This window comes from Pristiophorus japonicus, chromosome 1 (assembly GCF_044704955.1).
Source record: "Pristiophorus japonicus isolate sPriJap1 chromosome 1, sPriJap1.hap1, whole genome shotgun sequence".
NCBI classification, from domain to species: Eukaryota; Metazoa; Chordata; class Chondrichthyes; family Pristiophoridae; genus Pristiophorus; species Pristiophorus japonicus.
The window spans coordinates 133,915,185-133,934,766 of NC_091977.1; the positions used below are offsets into that span (position 1 = coordinate 133,915,185).

General features: G+C 42.9%; 1 protein-coding gene across 2 annotated transcripts in view; it reads left to right on the forward strand.

The window, feature by feature from the left end:
- The window catches only part of LOC139265842 (protein-lysine 6-oxidase), a 68,692-nt gene that overhangs the window by 1,325 nt on the left and 47,785 nt on the right, over nt 1–19,582 (forward strand). For both annotated transcript variants that reach the window (XR_011593635.1, XM_070883349.1), the window contains exons 2-3: nt 2–110; nt 1,032–1,169. Coding sequence is in view for 1 of the 2 variants with exons in the window: in XM_070883349.1 (XP_070739450.1) it covers nt 2–110; nt 1,032–1,169 (247 nt within the window). In the remaining variant the exon portion in view is untranslated. The remainder of the gene's footprint in view (nt 1; nt 111–1,031; nt 1,170–19,582) is intronic.

The following is a 19,582-nucleotide window of genomic DNA, read 5'->3' on the forward strand; positions in this document are numbered from 1 at the left end:
GGTTTGCCAGATTTAGTCCCAGACCCATACTATATCCAAGTTTCAACATACGTTCAGAAGATGCACATGTACAACCTTAGATGTGCCGCAGAGGAAAATTGCTTGGCAAGGTACAGTCTACATAATCAGAAACATGTGTCACTCATTCTTGCATCACCATTACATTCTTAACTCGTTTTCTTCCTTTGCGTTATATGAACCAACCCTGCAGCTCCTCATAACCCAGGATGTTTAAGCATTTAATTCCCTGTTCGACCCCATCTAGATTTAATGTATACTATAATGGAAACGTTACGAAACAGTCCCAGAAATTGGTAATATAGCAGCTGAGGTTGCATTTACGCAACAACTGTAACGTGGGCGCGAAGTGGTTTGGCCTGGTATAAACGCTAAAAATGTGTAGCATAAATTCGGAGTCAAGCCCCGGCTTGATTCCAGAGTCAAGGAGTGTTGATGGACTAACAGTAAGAGCGCTTAGCACCTCTACTATAGTTTAGGGAGATGCAGCATTATAGAAATAACCGCGGATTACAGCTGCCTGAATTGGATTCGTTTCTGAGTAATACCAGCTCCATGTTGGGATTTGTGGTGTGTGTTTGTGTTGGAGATTACACTTCTCTCCTTGTTTCCACGATTTTTTTTAATTGAATTTCTATCAGAAGGCTTTAATAGAACGGCTAATACACAAATGCATTTGGATAATGTCTTCTTTCTAACTTGTTTAAGTGACAACAATGACAAATTGAATTCACTTGGTTTTCCAAAATTGAGCTAATGAGAAAGTTCAATTTAAAAACTGAATACAGATTATAATTGTAAACATAGCTTTACTCCCCGAAAGGCTTCAACTCTCGGTTTTCCGATTTAGCTTGCATCCGGGGAAGGGCTGTTGGAGTAATTATGGCTCAAAATGTCACTCTGTTCATCTGTTGAAGTTTGATAGAGATATTGGGGTAAACATGAGGTTTACACTTTGTGTATACTTTCAGCGCGGAGTGATGGTACTCTCTCTTTCCAATGTTGCGTTGCAGCTCAGCCTACAGTGCGGACGTCAGGGACTATGATATGCGAGTGTTGTTAAGATTTCCACAGAGAGTGAAGAATCAAGGCACAGCAGACTTCTTACCAAGCCGACCTCGTTACTCGTGGGAATGGCACAGTTGTCATCGGTAAGTGGGAACTATAGCATGATGAGCGCTCAGTACCAATATCATGTTCTAAACAGATGTGTTGATTTCTCAGCTGGATATTAATGGCATTTGATTATTTTACTTTGCTGATTAATTTCATCCTTATATTTGTCAGGCAACTGCCCACACCATTATATTTTTCCCATCTCTTCTGTTTTTGTTCTTCCTTCAGTTGCTCTCTTGCAACCATGCTCTTTTCTACTCCTCTGATCCAACTGGAGGCAAGTTAAAGAGTATGATAAAGACCTCTCTGGAATGGCGTGCCGAGATTGGAACGGCCTTCCCTTTAAGACAGCTAGACTGTCAATGTCAATCTGTCCCAGACTATAACAGTGCAGAGCTTTATGTGTCCAACAAGTGTTAAGCCATTACTATCATTATGAGGACGCATGACTACAACATACAAATTCAACATAATTTGGGTAACATGGATATTAAAAATGAGGGTTTATCGAATTGTGGTTGCTTGTTATTGCCCTTGATCAATGAGGTCACATAACATTTATTAATGCATCAAGGCAATGACATGTGTATAACTATTTCACTGTTGGAAATAAGTCATCTCCATCTAAGCAAGTATACACAATAACATTTATTAGCAATTAGATATTTATTTTCCTTATTCCCAAGGCAGAGATTCAACTTAACCTATATAAGCCTCATTGGTCGGAGAAATCTTTTTTAACATCTGTCTTTATCACTGAATACAATATCCATTCCTTCCTGATTCTCATTTGTGTGACCCGGCCATTTTTAGTTCAGTCCAGTCACTGGTTGTGAAAACATGCATCATACTGTTAGGGAGTGAGTTTACTCATTAACATTTATTGATAAAGCAAATATAACAGATTTTGGGCTAGAAGTTCCACAAAATCTGCCATCGCCAGATTGCCGCCCAAAAAAACCGCTTAAATTAATGCCGCCGAAAAATTGATCAAAAAAAGGAAAAAATTCCGCCCAGCGGGAAAAATGGGTCTTACCACGCAGATTCTCGGTGGAAAACGCGATCCTGGGCAAAATAGGGTGGTACTTACTTAAATTTAGTCTGAGGCTGCGGATTGGGCCTAGAGAGGGGGGAAAACACAAAAAAAAAATTTCAAAAAAACCAAAAAGTTAAAAATCGGAAAACATTCTCAGGACCCTTTTCCACTTAATCGCTGTAAAAGCATTTTTTTTAAACTTTAACTTACCTTTCCTTGCAGGGTTTCATACCTACTGCACAGCTCTGGCTGATTTCTCATGGGCATTTTTTTTCTACTCAACTACAGATCACCACTGTGACCAAACTTGGGTGGTAGTGTTTTTTTTGGCGGTGACGCCAGTGGTCTGTTCCCCAGGGATATTTCAAGACCGCCAGCAGAACTCTCTGAAGAAATCCCTGCCGGGTGGTTTTCCGCCGAAATTAAAGAATACCGCAGAGAAACCCGGCAGAAATGGTGCTAGCCCCATGTTTCTTCATTATTCTTGCTACACTGCCAGCATGAGTGCTGACATTTCTTAGCACTTTCATAGTATAAATGTTATTTACTTATCACCACGTTTTTCCACAATCAGTGACGCAACTGAAGAGCAAAAAAAAAAGACTAAAGATATAAAAATGAACATAAAGATCCAGTAATACCTGGAGAAGAAATTGAGAACCATAATGAGAAAAAGCACAAGATTAATCAAAACAAATATCGAGAACTAGGTCCATATTTTCCTCTGACAATTTTACGAAAAAGGTGAACTTTCCAAAACAGTAATATATTTGTGGTGGAAATAACACAAATTGACCATTAGTCCCAGTTTAGTATTTTGAAAATGTTCCTGTCAAAAAAGGTGCATATGAAAATTAATAAAACATGGGAGCCAAAGACTTTTGCTGATTAAGGCCTTGTTAAAGATTAATTATGAAAAAAAACTCATGCAGTATTATTTAAGAATGGGAGAAAATTAAAAAGTGAATATTTAAGTTCAGATCCAGAGTTAGTGATTTTAAGGAATAGAACATTTTGAAATATCAACATAGGAACCAAGCCTGTAATAAAGGAATAAGGAATGCTTCAGGTTAATACACTCATATTTAGGGTGAGCCCAGTCTGCCTTCCTAAATGTCCTTGGCATTTAAAACCCAGTGTTTGTCTTGACAAATGTGATTACAAATGTAATCTGAGAAAGTTGATTTATAAAAACAATAACTTAAAAATTAACACATTTTTCAATCTTTTTACATTTGTATTTATATTGGGCTGGGGATTTCCTGTCCTTGTGGTTGGAGTAAAGGTTAATGTATTGATTGGCTGTTTATTAGGCAGGTTCTGTCATTATACAGGTTGTATTTCATTGTGTTGCCTTGAATAGTATTGCAGTGTAGGGATGGACTGACTATGTGTCCCCAGGGCTGTGTGCTGAGTACTGAGGGAGGGAAGAGGGGACTTCTCCCCATAATATGAACATATTTAATTAATAGGACTGTTTAATAACCTACAGGATCATTTCGCCAGATTTTATTCTAGAGATCTCTTTGGATGATAGGTAGAACTGCATCTGATCTGAAGAGCTTATATTATACTTCTGTGCAGCTCATCTGCTATTTGAGGTAGAGTTGACAATATTTTCAGTGTAAAATGGATTGCATTGAGCACTGCATAGAACAGAGTTGGATAGGGAGTGATGCTTTTAAAATGTATTTAGTTATTGATGTTTTTAAGAAGCAACTGTGGAATATCTATGTATAATTGGCAGGCATGGAGATTTCTCTCCAATGTTGTCCATTATTTAAGGACCTGAATTACCTGCAGTATTTCCATGTTTTGGTTCTCTTTACTCTCAGAATATGATTCCATGTATAAACTGAGTTTTACATTGGTAGCTCTATTTTTTTTAACCACACACCACACTCCTAGATCCTCAAACCATCACAGTCGCATTCCTCAATTCCATCTGTATCATTCTCTTTCTCTCCTTCCCCGTCACTTTTATTTTATGTATGCCTTTGTCTGTTACTTGTTGTCTTTAACTTTATGTGCCTGTCTCTCCCTATCTAATCTCTGTATTGGGGAAAATGTTGGAATCAATCATTAAGGATGAAATAGCAGTGCATTTGGAAAGCAGTGACAGGATCGGACCAACTCAGCATGGATTTATGAAAGGGAAATCATGCTTGACGAATCTTCTAGAATTTTTTGAGGATTGTAACTAGCAGAGTGGACAAGGGAGAACCAGTGGATGTGGTGTATTTGGACTTTCAAAAGGCTTTTGACAAGGTCCCGCACAAGAGATTGGTGTGCAAAATCAAAGCGCATGGTATTGGGGGTAATGTACTGACGTGGATAGAGAACTGGTTGGCAGACAGAAAGCAGAGAGTCGGGATAAACGGGTCCTTTTCAGAATGGCAGACAGTGACTAGTGGAGTGCCGCAGGGCTCAGTGCTGGGACCCCAGCTCTTTACAATATACATTAACGATTTAGATGAAGGAATTGAGTGTAATATCCCCAAGTTTGCTGATGACACTAAACTGGGTGGGGGTGTGATCTGTGTGGAGGATGCTAAGAAGCTGCAGGGTGACTTGGACAGGTTAGGTGAGTGGGCAAATGCATGGTAGATGCAGTATAATGTGGATAAATGTGCGGTTATCCATTTTGGAGGTAAAAACACGAAGGCAGAATATTATCTGAATGGCAGCAGATTAGGAAAAGGGGAGGTGCAACGAGACCTGGGTGTCATGGTTCATCAGTCACTGAAAGTAGGCATGCAGGTACAGCAGGCGGTGAAGAAGGCAAATGATATGTTGACCTTCATAGCTAGGGGATTTGAGTATAGGAGCAGGGAGGTCTTACTGCAGTTGTACAGGGCCTTAGTGAGGCCTCACCTGGAATATTGTGTTCAGTTTTGGTCTTCTAATCGAAAGAAGGACGTTCTTGCTATTGAGGGAGTGCAGCGAAGGTTCACCAGATTGATTCCAGGGATGGCCGGACTGTCATATGAGGAGAGACTGGATCAACTGGGCCTTTATTCACTGGAGGGATCTCATAGAAACATATAAGATTCGGACGGGACTGGACAGGTTAGATGCGGGAAGAATGTTCCCGATTTTGGGGAAGTCCAGAACCAGGGGACATATCTTAGGATAAGAGGTAGGCCATTTAGGAATGAGATGAGGAGAAACTTCTTCACTCAGAGAGTTGTTAACCTATGGAATTCCCTGCCGTAGAGAGTTGTTGATGCCAGTTCATTGGATATATTCAAGAGGGAGTTAGATATGGCCCTTACGGCTAAGGGGATCAAGGGGTATGGAAAGAAAGCAGAAAAGGCGTACTGGAAGGAATTATCAACCATAATCTTATTGAATGGCGGTGCAGGCTCGAAGGGCCAAATGGCCTACTCCTGCACCTATTTTCTATGTTTCTATGTATCCTCCTTGTGTCTTTCTTGGTCTGACACCATCTCTTGTATAAATACACAATGTGTGGCTTGCTTCATGTTTCTCTTTCTCACAGGCATACAACAGTGATAGAAGGGTCTCATGGGCAAAGTGTTTTCTTTTAATTTGCTGCTTAGCTATTTCACACAAGTATTGTGCATTCTGCCTTAAATTACTGGATTTTGACGCTGGACGAACAGCACATTAGCTGCTTCAGAAGTGTTAATAGATTAATATTATCAATGTGCCATGATTGATTTTATTTGTTCCTGTTATCTTGAAATTGCATTCAATACCATGTGCATTTGAGATTAGGTTAAAGGTTAACAGGCTGATTTTTTTTTAAATGGGTAATTAGCTCATTTATTTGATGAGAGACAATATGGACATAGAAATCAAAACATTGGTTACCTGGGTTGTCTAGTGATACCAATTTATTGGCTGGATGAATATCAGGTAAAAAGCTAAATCTTTCTCTGAGAGATTTGAAAAATTGTTGAAGAAAATGATATCTGCAAGTTCATTCTGAGTATATTATGCAGTATTCCATTATTTATTTAGGTTGGAAATTAATAACATACTAGTGTAAAAATGCAACAACAATTTTAATGGTTGGATAAGGGGACAAACTCAATACAATATAGAAAACAATGGAACTTTGGATAATGAATTGCTAATGCCTATAGAGTCTCTCACTAGTTTTGGACCTGTATGTGCACTCGTGGCTTAGCTGTGCTAATATGCTGATTGACAAAAAGCCTCCCACAGGGGGAATACATCGTTTTCCCATACATTTCCTAAAGATATAATCAGAATAAAATATTCCATGTGTGGGAACACTGGGAGACTAATTGTTCTGTAATAAAACTTCAACAATTAAAATTATAGCTTTTTGGATATAGTACTCGTTGGCACCTGCAATGGAAAAAAAATCAGTTATGTACCAAAGATGAATCGGTTGATTTGGCAATGATAACAAAGAGGGTATTAATGTATTGAGGGATTTAATATGTTAGCAGATTGTTCTGGCATAGGCTAAAGCCAATCTGTTTTAAAAAAATCAGGGTAAACTCCTTCCATTGTTTTTCCTATTCCGTCTTCCCAGCTCATATACCAGCTGTGGCCGAGATAGAGACTTATTTCCAGACCTCTGCCACTCTAACTAGCTGTAAAAAAGGGTGATTCTCTGTACAAATTTCAAATAATTTCTTATAGGGAATTAGCCATTTTCCACCCTGTGGTTCCTCACAGAAACTAACTTAAGGTTAAGAACTCAGTGACAATAGGATTGAACCTGTGTCACACCACTTCACGGCACCATGTGCTAATGCTCCAGTATGCCTCTATATCATTCAAACTAATCCATTAATAAAATAATAAACATTAAATTTGAAACTTTAACAGTCATTATTTATGTAAATTAATGGGCAGAACGTTTAATTCTGGATCTCAGATAGCTGAATTACTCTAGAGCTGATTTATCTGACCTGTACCCCTGGAAACTCCCATTTCCTGGATGCAAAGGTCAGCAAATAGTGCCCAGTGACCCATTTCACTGGGTCTCTGCCCACATTACATTGTCCCAGGAAATCTGGATCTTCCCCATTGCAGACATATAAATAAAGCTGGAGGGGGTGTTGCAAGACTCTCGCCACTCTTTTCCTCTTTGATAGCCCATTAGGTGCCTAAGTGGAAGAGTGCTTGAAGAAACTAAGATGTTCGGGCTTACGTCACAATCCTGGAGTACCAGAGGGTTTGTGGTGGTTCAGAGGTCAGCATAATAATTAAAGAGGCTAGTAGCAATTAACCTATTTTGCCCCTTCCCTCTTCCCATCATGATCTTAGCATCTCTCAGGGCTTCAAGCAGCAGCCAGAAGGCACCAATACTAATGGGCAGGAATTCAACTGCAGGCTTTTTGCCACTTCAACCGCCTACTAGGGATGGTCCTCCAGGTGCCCTCAGGCCATGTTGTTTTTTATTCACTCCTGGGATGTGGGCATCACTGGCAAGGCCAGCATTTATTGTTAGTGACTGAGGACAGGACATACCAGTGCTCCTGGGCTTATTCAGATGCAGTGCATTTTGGGTGCGCTGCTCCTGTCCAATCACATTATGCAAGAGAATATCTTGATATTGCAAATGCAGTCTTATGATCTCATGATGCAGCCTAACTACTCTACACATGTTGCCGATGATCAAGTGTCATTCTGATCTGTTCTAATGCAATCTTGGTTTACACATGCTGATGTTGGCAGAATCCTAGTAACAGGTTGGCTGATAGATCCCACCCTTTGTGATTGAATAGCTGCAACTGAAACAAACATACACAGGTGAAATGTGGCTGGGCAATCTATAGCGATTGAATAATAACTGAAAAGTTAGATAAAGGAAATAATGGCCCCGATAATTACAGGGAGGGTGTGGAGGACCGTGAAAACAAGCGGGGTACATGTCGAGGCCGGGTGGCGGATGTTCTGCCAAATTGAATGGCAGGAGCTCATTATCATTTTTTTCTTCTGTTTCTTGCCTGGCTGCCAGCCAAATTGACAGGCTGGCCAGGAAAACCAGCGGCAGGGGGCCTCAGTGAGACAGCCTTGGGGACAGTTCCTGGTTAGTGGGAGGGAGTAAAGCTAGAGATCGTGGCCTTTGGGAAGCGGTGGGGGAAAGAGAGATGCAATTGGGAGGGGGAAGGCTAGAGATCAGAGTTTGGGATGGGAGGTTGGCTACAATTGCAGCGGAGGGGAGGGGGGGAGGCGGGGGGGGAAAGAGAGAAGCTGCGATCGGCAGGGTAGCCTGAGGGCTTCCTTGACGGACCGGGGGAGCAGTACTGCTCCTCCTGGCCCACAAGGAGTGCTGTAAAAGGCACTAACCTTCTTGAGCCGCGAGCAGGGAGACCTTTTACTGCCAGGTTTCCTGAACCCTGGGACACCCGCAAGGCAACTGTTAAATTTAAATCAGGCTCCCAATTGAACTGTGAGATGCCTGATTTAAACACATTAATGAAGTGCCCCACATTCACACTGGACAAAACCCGTTGCTGTGAAAATGTCAGCAGGTGCGTATGAAGCAGGTTGGGGACGCGTTCCCCGTTTTAAAATTTTCATCCCCTCAGACCTGTTTGCCGTGAGAGTGCCAATATTGAGTCCAATGTTTCAATTATCTTAATCCATTGCTATATTATTTATCTAAATGCTTACATATGGTTTAATAAGAATACACAATGGGAAATAATAGGATAAAGAGTATATATTATTGGTCCTTTCATAAATAAATGAAGGTTTATTTGGTGTGAAGTAGGATACTGGCATCAGAATTTTGGATAAGCTGAAGTTTATAGAAGATGGAAGGCTGGCCAGGAGAGCACTGGAGTAATTGACTCTGGACGTGACAAAGGCATGAATAAGAGTTTTAGTGGCAGATTGGCTGTGATACAGATAGAAGTGGGTGGTGTGAAAGAGAGGGAAATAGGTGCTCTTTGTGATTGAGAAAATATAGCATTGTAAACTTAGCTCCGGTTTAAACAGGACACGAAGGCCGGAATCTTACCAGCCCTGTGAGTGCGAGTTAGGAGGCAGGCACGTTGTCAAAATGGCCGTGATTGACAGCAGGGTGGAAGTCAGCTCTGAACCCGCCTCCTTGTGAATTTCCAAAGTGCCGGCTCTGCCTGCAGTTTGCAGATCCGACACCAAGCGAAGTGTCAGGCAATTGTGCTAGTTAAGAAGCTGCTTAAAGCTATTCAAGCAGCATTTTACCAGATCCAAAGGATTTTTCCAAGCTTTTTACGAGGTTCACATCAGGTAAGTGTGTTGGATTCTCAACAACTCTGGATTGGTTTGACTAGTTGACAGCTGTAGAAGTGGTATAAAAGCTACCATTTCAAAGCTGTTCAATTTCCAATCAAAGAAGCTGGAGTCTTCAGGATTTTGAATACACTTTTCAGTTTTATGGAGGTTTGAAGTGTTTGCAGTGAACTCTCTATCCAGTGTCAGCTCCTTGGAAAAATCTCTCCCACCATTGACAGTTCACTTCTGTCATCTGTTCAGAAGAAAATTATTTACCCAGAGAATGTAAAACTCGTTACCACAAGGAGTGGTTGAAGCGAATAGTATAGATGCATTTAAGGGGAGGTTAGACAAGCATATGAGGGAGAAGGGAATAGAGAGTTATGCAGATAGAGTTAGATGAGCAAAGATGAAGGTGTAATGTATTTGCTTCATGGGTTCTTTGCTTAAGAATTCTAGCAACACATTGCTATTAAGAACGAGTTGATTTATCAACTAAGGTTTAACAATCACACTACACATTGCCAGTTTATCCACTAGGCTCGCATCTGCAAAACTCATCGTGGATGACCTAGACACAACTGACTGAGGTTTTATTGAGTCTTGTGAACATCACGCGAGTGGCTCAGCCACTCACAATGCAACAGCTCTACAAACCCGTGAGCATACTCACAGGTGTATACATTACAACGGGAGGAGGCTCGAGTTGAGCAGAAACGCGGCATGGACGGGTTGGGCCAAATTTTGTACCGTATATCCTATGTTATCCTTTGTAATCTCAACTTCAGTTGCCATCTATTCCATCAGCATCAGTTTCCTTGAAAAAAATCTCACCTTGGTCCTCAGAATCTCACCACGATCAGCCCCAACATCAATATCACCAGACACACCAACATCACTCGGCACACCAGTAGCACCAACAACAGCACCAAACTTCTCTGCAATCATCTGATTCTGCACAGAACACAGGGCATCAGCACCCTACCACATTGTTGGCCGGGACACCAGGGATGGCCTCACCATGGCCACATTTACTTCACTTGACGCTGTACACACTGGCTGCCACATAATATGCCAGATTAGCACCACCCCACACCAGCACCATAAAGCATTCCTACAATGCCCAAGCCATTCCTTTCACACTCACCACCATTGTGGGGGGGGGGGGGGGGTACCGTTATGTCTTACCATTCACTGCAACTCACTAAGCCACTTCCAAAGGTGCACACAGATCTGTCCAAGAGCACAAAGTGATGAAAATATAAAATTCAATATTTGACAACATATTAGCAGAAACTTTACATCAGCTTTGGCAATAACACCAAAGTATCTATCCTTGTATGTTGTTATGATTGGACAAGGATGAAGATGAGTGTGAGGGGTGGTTAGTGAGATGAGGATGTGATAATATAGATAGAGAGGGATGGGTGAAGGTGCAAGGTAAGTTGGTGTGAGTAAGGATGTGCGGGGTAGGGTAGGGAAGGCAGAGTGATGGGGATGTATGCGTGGCACAGCAGGATGCGGATGAGTTTAGCTTTGCAGTGACGTTTTGGGATCCAGTGAGATCATTGAAAGGTTTGTGCCATTGCAGCCAGGTCCTATTGACGACATCCCTGCTTGTGCCCTCCTGTACAATGTGCAACCAGGCTGCGTTGGTGTCCTGGGAATGGCTCTTTCGCCCATGGGAAGGGAAGAGAACCTCCCTGCGTGCTGTGACTCACTCCAAAAGCAACTGGAGGGAGTCATGGGAGAGCATGGGTGCAGCCATGTACGTTTGTGCAGTGCTTGTCAATGTTTGCAGCACCTCAATGCTGTCGAACACTGACAGCACAACTGTCAAAATGCATGTGGGCAGGGTCCCTTTAAGGAAACCAGCTGATGATGCATCATCAGATAATGTCATCAGACCTGCTTCCGTCAAATTGTCCAGGAACCTCACAGGGTGAGCTTAACAAACCCAATCTAGGTAAAATCATGTCGGAGGCCCGGATCAACACAGCTGCGGGGTTGGGACTCGCCAAGGATGTCGCCCGCCCCAGACATGCCGAGGCTGGTAATATCCAGCCCCAACTGTGCGAACAGCCTGGTTTAGCCTGAGACACTAGGGAGGCTGATGGAGTTGGTGAGTAAACAGAGTTTGTGGCAGAAGATGAAACTAATGACTTTTTCTTCTCAATGTTTAGCTCGAGGAAATTATAGCTCATCCAAGAGTGAATGTTAAAGAAGCAGTAAAGAAGCAATGGAAGGGTTAAGAAACATGTTGGAGCAGTTGAACTGAGTGTCATCAGTGTACATATGGAAGCTGGCCCAACGTCTGTGGATCATGTTGTCAAGGGACAGCATGTAGATGAGGGGCCATGGACTGGTGTGAAGGGAAGCCATTGCTAGAGATGCTTTGGCTATGAGTGCCTATCAGCGAAGGCAGTCTCACCAAGCCGGACAGTGGAGGAGAGGCGTGTGATCAACTGTGTCAAAGGCTGCAGAGATATCAAGAAGAATGAGGAGGAATGTTTTCTTTCATTTTCTAATGGGTGTGTGGCCCATTTAAAATGTGGTTTATCTTATTTAAAAACCAGTGAGCTAGCTGCACGGGAACTGTGTGGCTGCGCAGCTTAAAGGGCACATTAATGAGGAGGGCAATCGTAACATGGTAACAGTCATTCGTGACTGGTTCGGGATGTTTCAGTGATGAGAGAGGGAAAGAAACCCGACTGATGGGATTCAAACAGGCAATCTTCAGAAAGCTCTGAGAGATAACAACACGTTCAAGGACCTTGAAGAGGAAAGGGAGGTTGGAGGTGGGATAATATTTAATGAGGATAGAGGGGCCAAGGGTGGGTTTTTTGAGAGTTAACGATGGCAGTTTTGAAAGGGAGGGGACAGTATATTTACAATGTTGGCTAACAAGGGTGCCAGCAAAGGAAATTGTTTGGTCAGCGGTTTAGTGGGAATGGGGTCGAGAGAGCAGGTTAGTCTTAGATTGAAGAAGACATTGAGTAGGAGAGAGAGAGACACACATAGGAGATTCAAGGCTTGGGTAGGAAGGGGTCAGAGCATAGGTTTGGGTGGTGAGCAAATGAAAGGGGGGCGAGGTGCGAGACAGTAGGCAGAAAAACAGATGGCCTCTATCTCGGTGACAAAGAAGCCATGAGCTCCTCGTACTTGTTGCTGGAAGTGAGATGGATGGGGCAGGAAAGAGGGGTTTAAGGAGGTAGTTGATAGCAAAGATAGGAACATGGTTTCCTTCCAGAATGATTCTTGAGTAGTGGGTGCTTTTGACATATGAGTTTGATGCAGTTAAGCCAGATTTAGCGGATAGTTAAACCAGTTGTGTGCCAGGTACACTCACGTTTGTACCTGTTGAACTTGAGGGAGCAAAGCCGGGAGCTGCACCAGGTGGAATGATTAGGGTGGGAGACTGTAAATGGTTTCCTGTGAATGAGGGCATTGAAGGTAGAGGTGAATGACTGGTAAGCAAATCAACAGCTGTTGTGATATCATGGCAGATGGAAAGCAAAAGGCTAGGCTGTTGGGAGTTAAGAGTTTACAATATAGATTGAAGTGCATATTTGTCAAATGGATTCTTAATGTACCAGTGGTAGTCATGGGGGAGATTGTTATTATGATAGATAATATGCACTTTGATCTCCATATAATCAATCGCCCCTTTTCTATTCATTATCATGTTACTGTTTGTGGGAGCTTGTTGTGCGCAATTGGCTGCCATGTTTTCTACAATACAACAGTGCCTACACTTCAAAAGTACTTAATTAGCTGTAAAGTGCTTTGGGACACCCTGATGTCATGAAATGCACGATATAAATGTAAGTCTTTCTTTCTTAGAAAAGGATATTGTTCATGTTAAAGAAAAAAAACTGACATAAAGTACAAGGATTCAATTCTATAACTAAATTGCTAAATGGCATAGGCTACGAAAATTTCTAACTAATTATCAAATTTCTCAGTTGGCAAGCTATCTAGCCAAAGCAAATACTGAAATTTTCCTTTTACAACTTAGTTTGACATGCCCATGTGGCTTTACTTGCCAGATCACCATTTCAAATCTGCCATATTATTCATCATTCCTATTCAGCTTTACATTAATCCTCATTTTATCTACTTTCTTTGTATAGCCTTGGGGGATGGGGGGAGGAGGGGCTAAATTTGGTAACCCCAAAAAACGGGCACAGGGATCGCGATGTGCGATTAACTCATTCTCGTTCAATATAATGCAAGCAGCATGCCAACTTTGTGCTGCCTGCTCGTTGTAATGATTGCAACATGCAGCCAGCGTTAACTGCAAGCATCAGCAGGTGTCGCAAAATCCAGAGAAGTTAGCACCAATTAAAGCGAGGCTGCACTTCTTATAGGGGAGGTGTATTGCAGCTGGAACAGGTTCTGGAAGTCGTTCAAGAAGGAAAAGTTTTGATAGATATGTGAAGAGAAAAAGATTAGTGAAGACAAGCGTAGGTCCCTTGCAGTCAGATTCAGGTGAATTTATAATGGGGAACAAAGAAATGGCAGACCAGTTGAACAATTACTTTGGTTCTGTCTTCACAAATAACCTTCCGGAAATACTAGGGGACCGAGGGTCTAGTGAGAAGGAGGAACTGAAGGAAATCCTTATTAGGCGGGAAATTGTGTTAGGGAAATTGATGGGATTGAAGGCCAAAAAATCCCCGGGGCCTGATAGTCTGCATCCCAGAGTACTTAAGGAAGTGGCCCGAGAAATAGTGGATGCATTGGTGATCATTTTCCAACAGTTTATCGACTCTGGGTCAGTTCCTATGAACTGGAGGGTAGCTAATGTGACACCACTTTTTAAAAAAGGAGAGAGAGAGAGAAAACGGGTAATTACACACCGGTTAGCCTGACATCAGTAGTGGGGAAAATGTTGGAATTAATTATTAAAGATGAAAGAGCAGCGCATTTGGAAAGCACTTACAGGATCGGTCTAAGTCAGCATGGATTTATGAAAGGGAAATCATGCTTGACAAATCTTCTGGAATTTTTGGAGGATGTAACTGGTAGAGTAGACAAGGGAGAACCAGTGGATGTGGTGTATTTGGACTTTCAAAAGGCATTTGACAAGGTCCCACATAAGAGATTGATGTGCAAAATTAAAGCACCTGGTATTGAGGGTAATGTACTGATGTGGATAGAGAACTGGTTGGCAGACAGGAAGCAGCGAGTCAGGATAAATGGATCCTTTTCAGAATGGCAGGCAGTGACTAGTGGGGTGCCGCAGGACTCAGTGCTGGGACCCCAGCTATTTACAATATACATTAATGATTTAGATGAAGGAATTGAGTGCAATATCTCCAAGTTTGCAGATGAAACTAAGCTGGGTGGCGATGTGAACTGTGAGGAGGACGCTAAGAGGCTGCAGGGTGACTTGGATAGGTTAGGTGAGTGGGCAAATGCATGGCAGATGCAGTATAATGTGGATAAATGTGAGGTTATCCACTTTGGGGGCAAAAACATGAAGGCAGACTATTATCTGAATGGTGGCAGATTAGGAAAAGGGGAGTTGCAACGAGACCTGGGTGTCATGGTACATCAGTCATTGAAAGTTGGCATGCAGATACAGCAGACGGTGAAGAAGGCAAATGGTATGTTGGCCTTCATAGCTAGGGCATTTGAGTATAGGAGCAGGGAGGTCTTACTGCAGTTGTACAGGGCCTTGGTGAGGCTTCACCTGGGATATTGTCTTCAGTTTTGGTCTCCTAATCTGAGGAAGGACGTTTTTGCTATTGAGGGAGTGCAGTGAAGGTTCACCAGACTGATTCCGGGATGGCAGGACTGACATATGAGGAGAGACTGGATCGACTGGGACTGTATTCACTGGAGTTTAGAAGGATGAGAGGGGATCTCATAGAAACATAAGAACATAAGAACATAAGAATTAGGAACAGGAGTAGGCCATCTAGCCCCTCGAGCCTGCTCCGCCATTCAACAAGATCATGGCTGATCTGGTCGTGGACTCAGCTCCACTTACCCGCCCGCTCCCCATAACCCTTAATTCCCTTATTGGTTAAAAATCTATCTATCTGTGATTTGAATACATTCAATGAGCTAGCCTCAACTGCTTCCTTGGGCAGAGAATTCCACAGATTCACAACACTCTGGGAGAAGAAATTCCTTCTCAACTCGGTTTTAAATTGGCTCCCCCGTATTTTGAGGCTGTGCCCCCTAGTTCTAGTCTCCCCGACCAGTGGAAACAACCTCTCTTCCTCTATCTTGTCTATCCCTTTCATTATTTTAAATGTTTCTATAAGATCACCCCTCATCCTTCTGAACTCCAACGAGTAAAGACCCAGTCTACTCAATCTATCATCATAAGGTAACCCCCTCATCTCAGGAATCAGCCTAGTGAATCGTCTCTGTACCCCCTCCAAAACTAATATATCCTTCCTTAAGTAAGGTGACCAAAACTGCACACAGTACTCCAGGTGCGGCCTCACCAATACTCTATACATTTGCAGCAGGACCTCCCTGCTTTTGTACTCCATCCCTCTCGCAATGAAGGCCAACATTCCATTCGCCTTCCTGATTACCTGCTGCACCTGCAAACTAACTTTTTGGGATGCATGCACAAGGAGCCCCAGGCCCCTCTGCACCGCAGCATGTTGTAATTTCTCTCCATTCAAATAATATTCCCTTTTACTGCTTTTTTTTCCCTAGTGGATGACCTCACATTTTCCAACATTGTATTCCATCTGCCAAACCTTAGCCCATTCGCTTAACCTATCTGAATCTCTTTGCAGCCTCTCTGTGTCCTCTACACAACCCGCTTTCCCACTAATCTTTGTGTCATCTGCAAATTTTGTTACACTACACTCTGTCCCCTCTTCCAGGTCATCTATGTATATTGTAAACAGTTGTGGTCCCAGCACCGATCCCTGTGGCACACCACTAACCACCAATTTCCAACCCGAAAAGGACCCATTTATCCGGACTCTCTGCTTTCTGTTAGCCAGCCAATTCTCGATCCATGCTAATACATTTCCTCTGACTCTGCGTACCTTTATCTTCTGCAGTAACCTTTTGTGTGGCACCTTATCGAATGCCTTTTGGAAATCCAAATACACCATATCCATCGGTACACCTCTATCCACCATGCTCGTTATATCCTCAAAGAATTCCAGTAAATTAGTTGAACATGATTTCCCCTTCATGAATCCATGTTGCGTCTGCTTGATTGCACTATTCCTATCTAGATGTCCCGCTATTTCTTCCTTAATGATACCTTCAAGCATTTTCCCCACTAGAGATGTTAAACTAACTGGCCTATAGTTACCTGCCTTTTGTCTGCCCCCTTTTTTAAACAGAGGCGTTACATTAGCTGCTTTCCTATCTGCTGGTACCTCCCCAGAGTCCAGAGAATTTTGGTAGATTATAACGAATGCATCTGCTATAACTTCCGTTTTTAATACCCTGGGATGTATTTCAGCAGGACCAGGGGACTTGTCTACCTTGAGTCCCATTAGCCAGTCCAGCAGTACCCCCCTAGTGATAGTGATTGTCTCAAGGTCCTCCCTTCCCACATTCCCATGACCAGCAATTTTTGGCATGGTTTTTGTGTCTTCCACTGTGATAATTGTTTAAGGTCTCAGCCATTTCCACATTTCCCATTATTAAATGCCCCTTCTCATCTTCTAAGGAACCAACATTTACTTTAGTCCCTCTTTTCCGTTTTATATATCGGTAAAAGCTTTTACTAACTGTTTTTATGTTTTGCGCAAGTTTACTTTCGTAATCTATCTTTCCTTTATTGCTTTCTTAGTCATTCTTTGCTGTCGTTTAAAATTTTCCCAATCTTCTAGTTTCCCACTAACCTTGGCCACCTTATACACATTGGTTTTTAATTTGATACTCTCCTTTATTTCCTTGGTTATCCACGGCTGGTTATCCCTTCTCTTACCGCCCTTCTTTTTCACTGGAATATATTTTTGTTGAGCACTATGAAAGAGCTCCTTAAAAGTCCTCCACTGTTCCTCAATTGTGCCACCATTTAGTCTGTGTTTCCAGTCTACTTTAGCCAACTCTGCCCTCATCCCACTGTAGTCCCCTTTGTTTAAGCATAGTACGCTCATTTGAGACACTACTTCCTCACCCTCAATCTGTATTACAAATTCAACCATACTGTGATCACTCATTCCGAGAGGATCTTTTACTAGGAGATCATTTATTATTCCTGTCTCATTACACAGGACCAGATCTAAGATAGCTTGCTCCCTTGTAGGTTCTGTAACATACTGTTCTAAGAAACAATCCCGTATACATTCTATGAATTCCTCCTCAAGGCTACCCCATGCGATTTGATTTGACCAATCGCTATGTAGGTTAAAATCCCCCATGATTACAGCCGTTCCTTTTTCATATGCCTCCATTATTCCCTTGATTATTGCCCGCCCCACCATGAATTTATAAAATTCAGATGGGACTGGACAGGTTAGATGCAGGAAGAATGTTGGGAAAGTCCAGAACTGGGGACACAATCTAATGATAAGGGGTGAGCCATTTAGGACTGAGATGAGGAGAAACCTCTTCACTCAGAGAGTTGTTAAACTATGGAATTCCCTACCGCAGAATGTTGTTGATGCCGGTTCATTGGATATATTCAAGAGGGAGTTAGATATGGCCCTTACAGCTAAAGGGATCAAGGGGTATGGAGAGAAAGCATGAAAGGGATACTGAGGTGAATGATCAGCCATGATCTTATTGAATGGTGGTGCAGGCTCGAAGGGCTAAATGGTCTACTCCTGCACCTATTTTCTATGTTTCTATGAATCTGACCTGGGAAACAGTGAAGAATGGCATAGCATGAGAAAGAGCAAGCTCCAAGGTTTTTCGATGCTGCACTGGAGGCCGTGGTGGAGGAAGTGGAAAGGAGGAGAGATGTCCTGTATCTACAGGAGGCCTGGGTGTCCTCCAGACACACGCTCAGAAGGCAGTGGGAGCAAATAGCCATGGATGTCAATGCCAGAAGTCAAGCCCTGAGGACCTGGATGCAGTGCCAAAAGAAATTTAATGACCTCACAAGAGTGGTCAAGATCAGTGAATTCATTTTTAAATGCCCTATCTTATCAACTGCATCACTAGCCTCAGTCACTGCTTAATGTACCGCGCCCCCATCAGACTATATATCAATCAAGATTCATATCTAACATTCATAGCTTCACCTCACACACTTAGCACTGCTGCAAGCCTCACACCCACATCTCACAGCTTGCACATGCTGTTCAACCATGATGGCCACATCACCCAAACAGATTGCAGGACAATCACTGACACACTTCCTCCTCTCTTGCAGAATAAGGTGGTGCACAACCGGAGGTAGGGAGACAGGCGCACCAGTATATCCTAACCCCCATGGAGGAGATGGTTTTGGCCATTACTGGAATGGCCATTGCTGAGGCCGTGGCCAGCGGTATGGCTGAAACCATTGAAGATGATGGTATCCTCATACTAATTCTCCTTCTCACATCCCACTTCCCCCTCATCCTACAATGACTTTTAATTTACAAGCTGCAGGTGTTGTAAGCATGCACCTCCTCCCATCACCACAACTTTACCCTTGTAGCTTTCCCCTTTCAGATACCCAAGAACTGCAAGCTGGCCAGGCAGCGGTGGAAGACACAAGAAGACAGTACTGAAGAAGACACACCGTCACTCGATGTAACACTTGCAACCACCAGCTCAGATACTGACACTGCGTAATTTAGAGGAGAGCATAGAGGCAGGATCTGCACATGGTGAGACACCGAGCACGAGTGGCCTACATCCAGAGCAGGGGTAAGGATAGTGCAGATGCCAGCTCCCTGGAGGGCAAAGTCGCATACGAGTTTTGCTGCAGAGGACTCAGATGAGGACTTCGATGGGACAGGTTACAGAAGAAGGCTGATGGGTATGTACAATGAAATGTTTAGTTCATTGCGAAGCCTGCCAGAAAGCCTGCGTACAATGTCAAGGAGCATGGAGGAGTCGGCACCAACTTGGCACAGAGCTTGGAGCTCATCCTTTATAGCATGGAAGTGGTGGTCAACTCCGTTAGAGCACTTGTGGACCCAACCATGATGCAGCATCTGATGACCGATGTCTCAGCTTCCAATACAGTACAAGCAGCAGCCACCCAACATCTGAGTGCTGCAGTGGAAGTTCAGACTGCTGTCGTGCAAGGTTTGCTTGCTGCCATGTAAG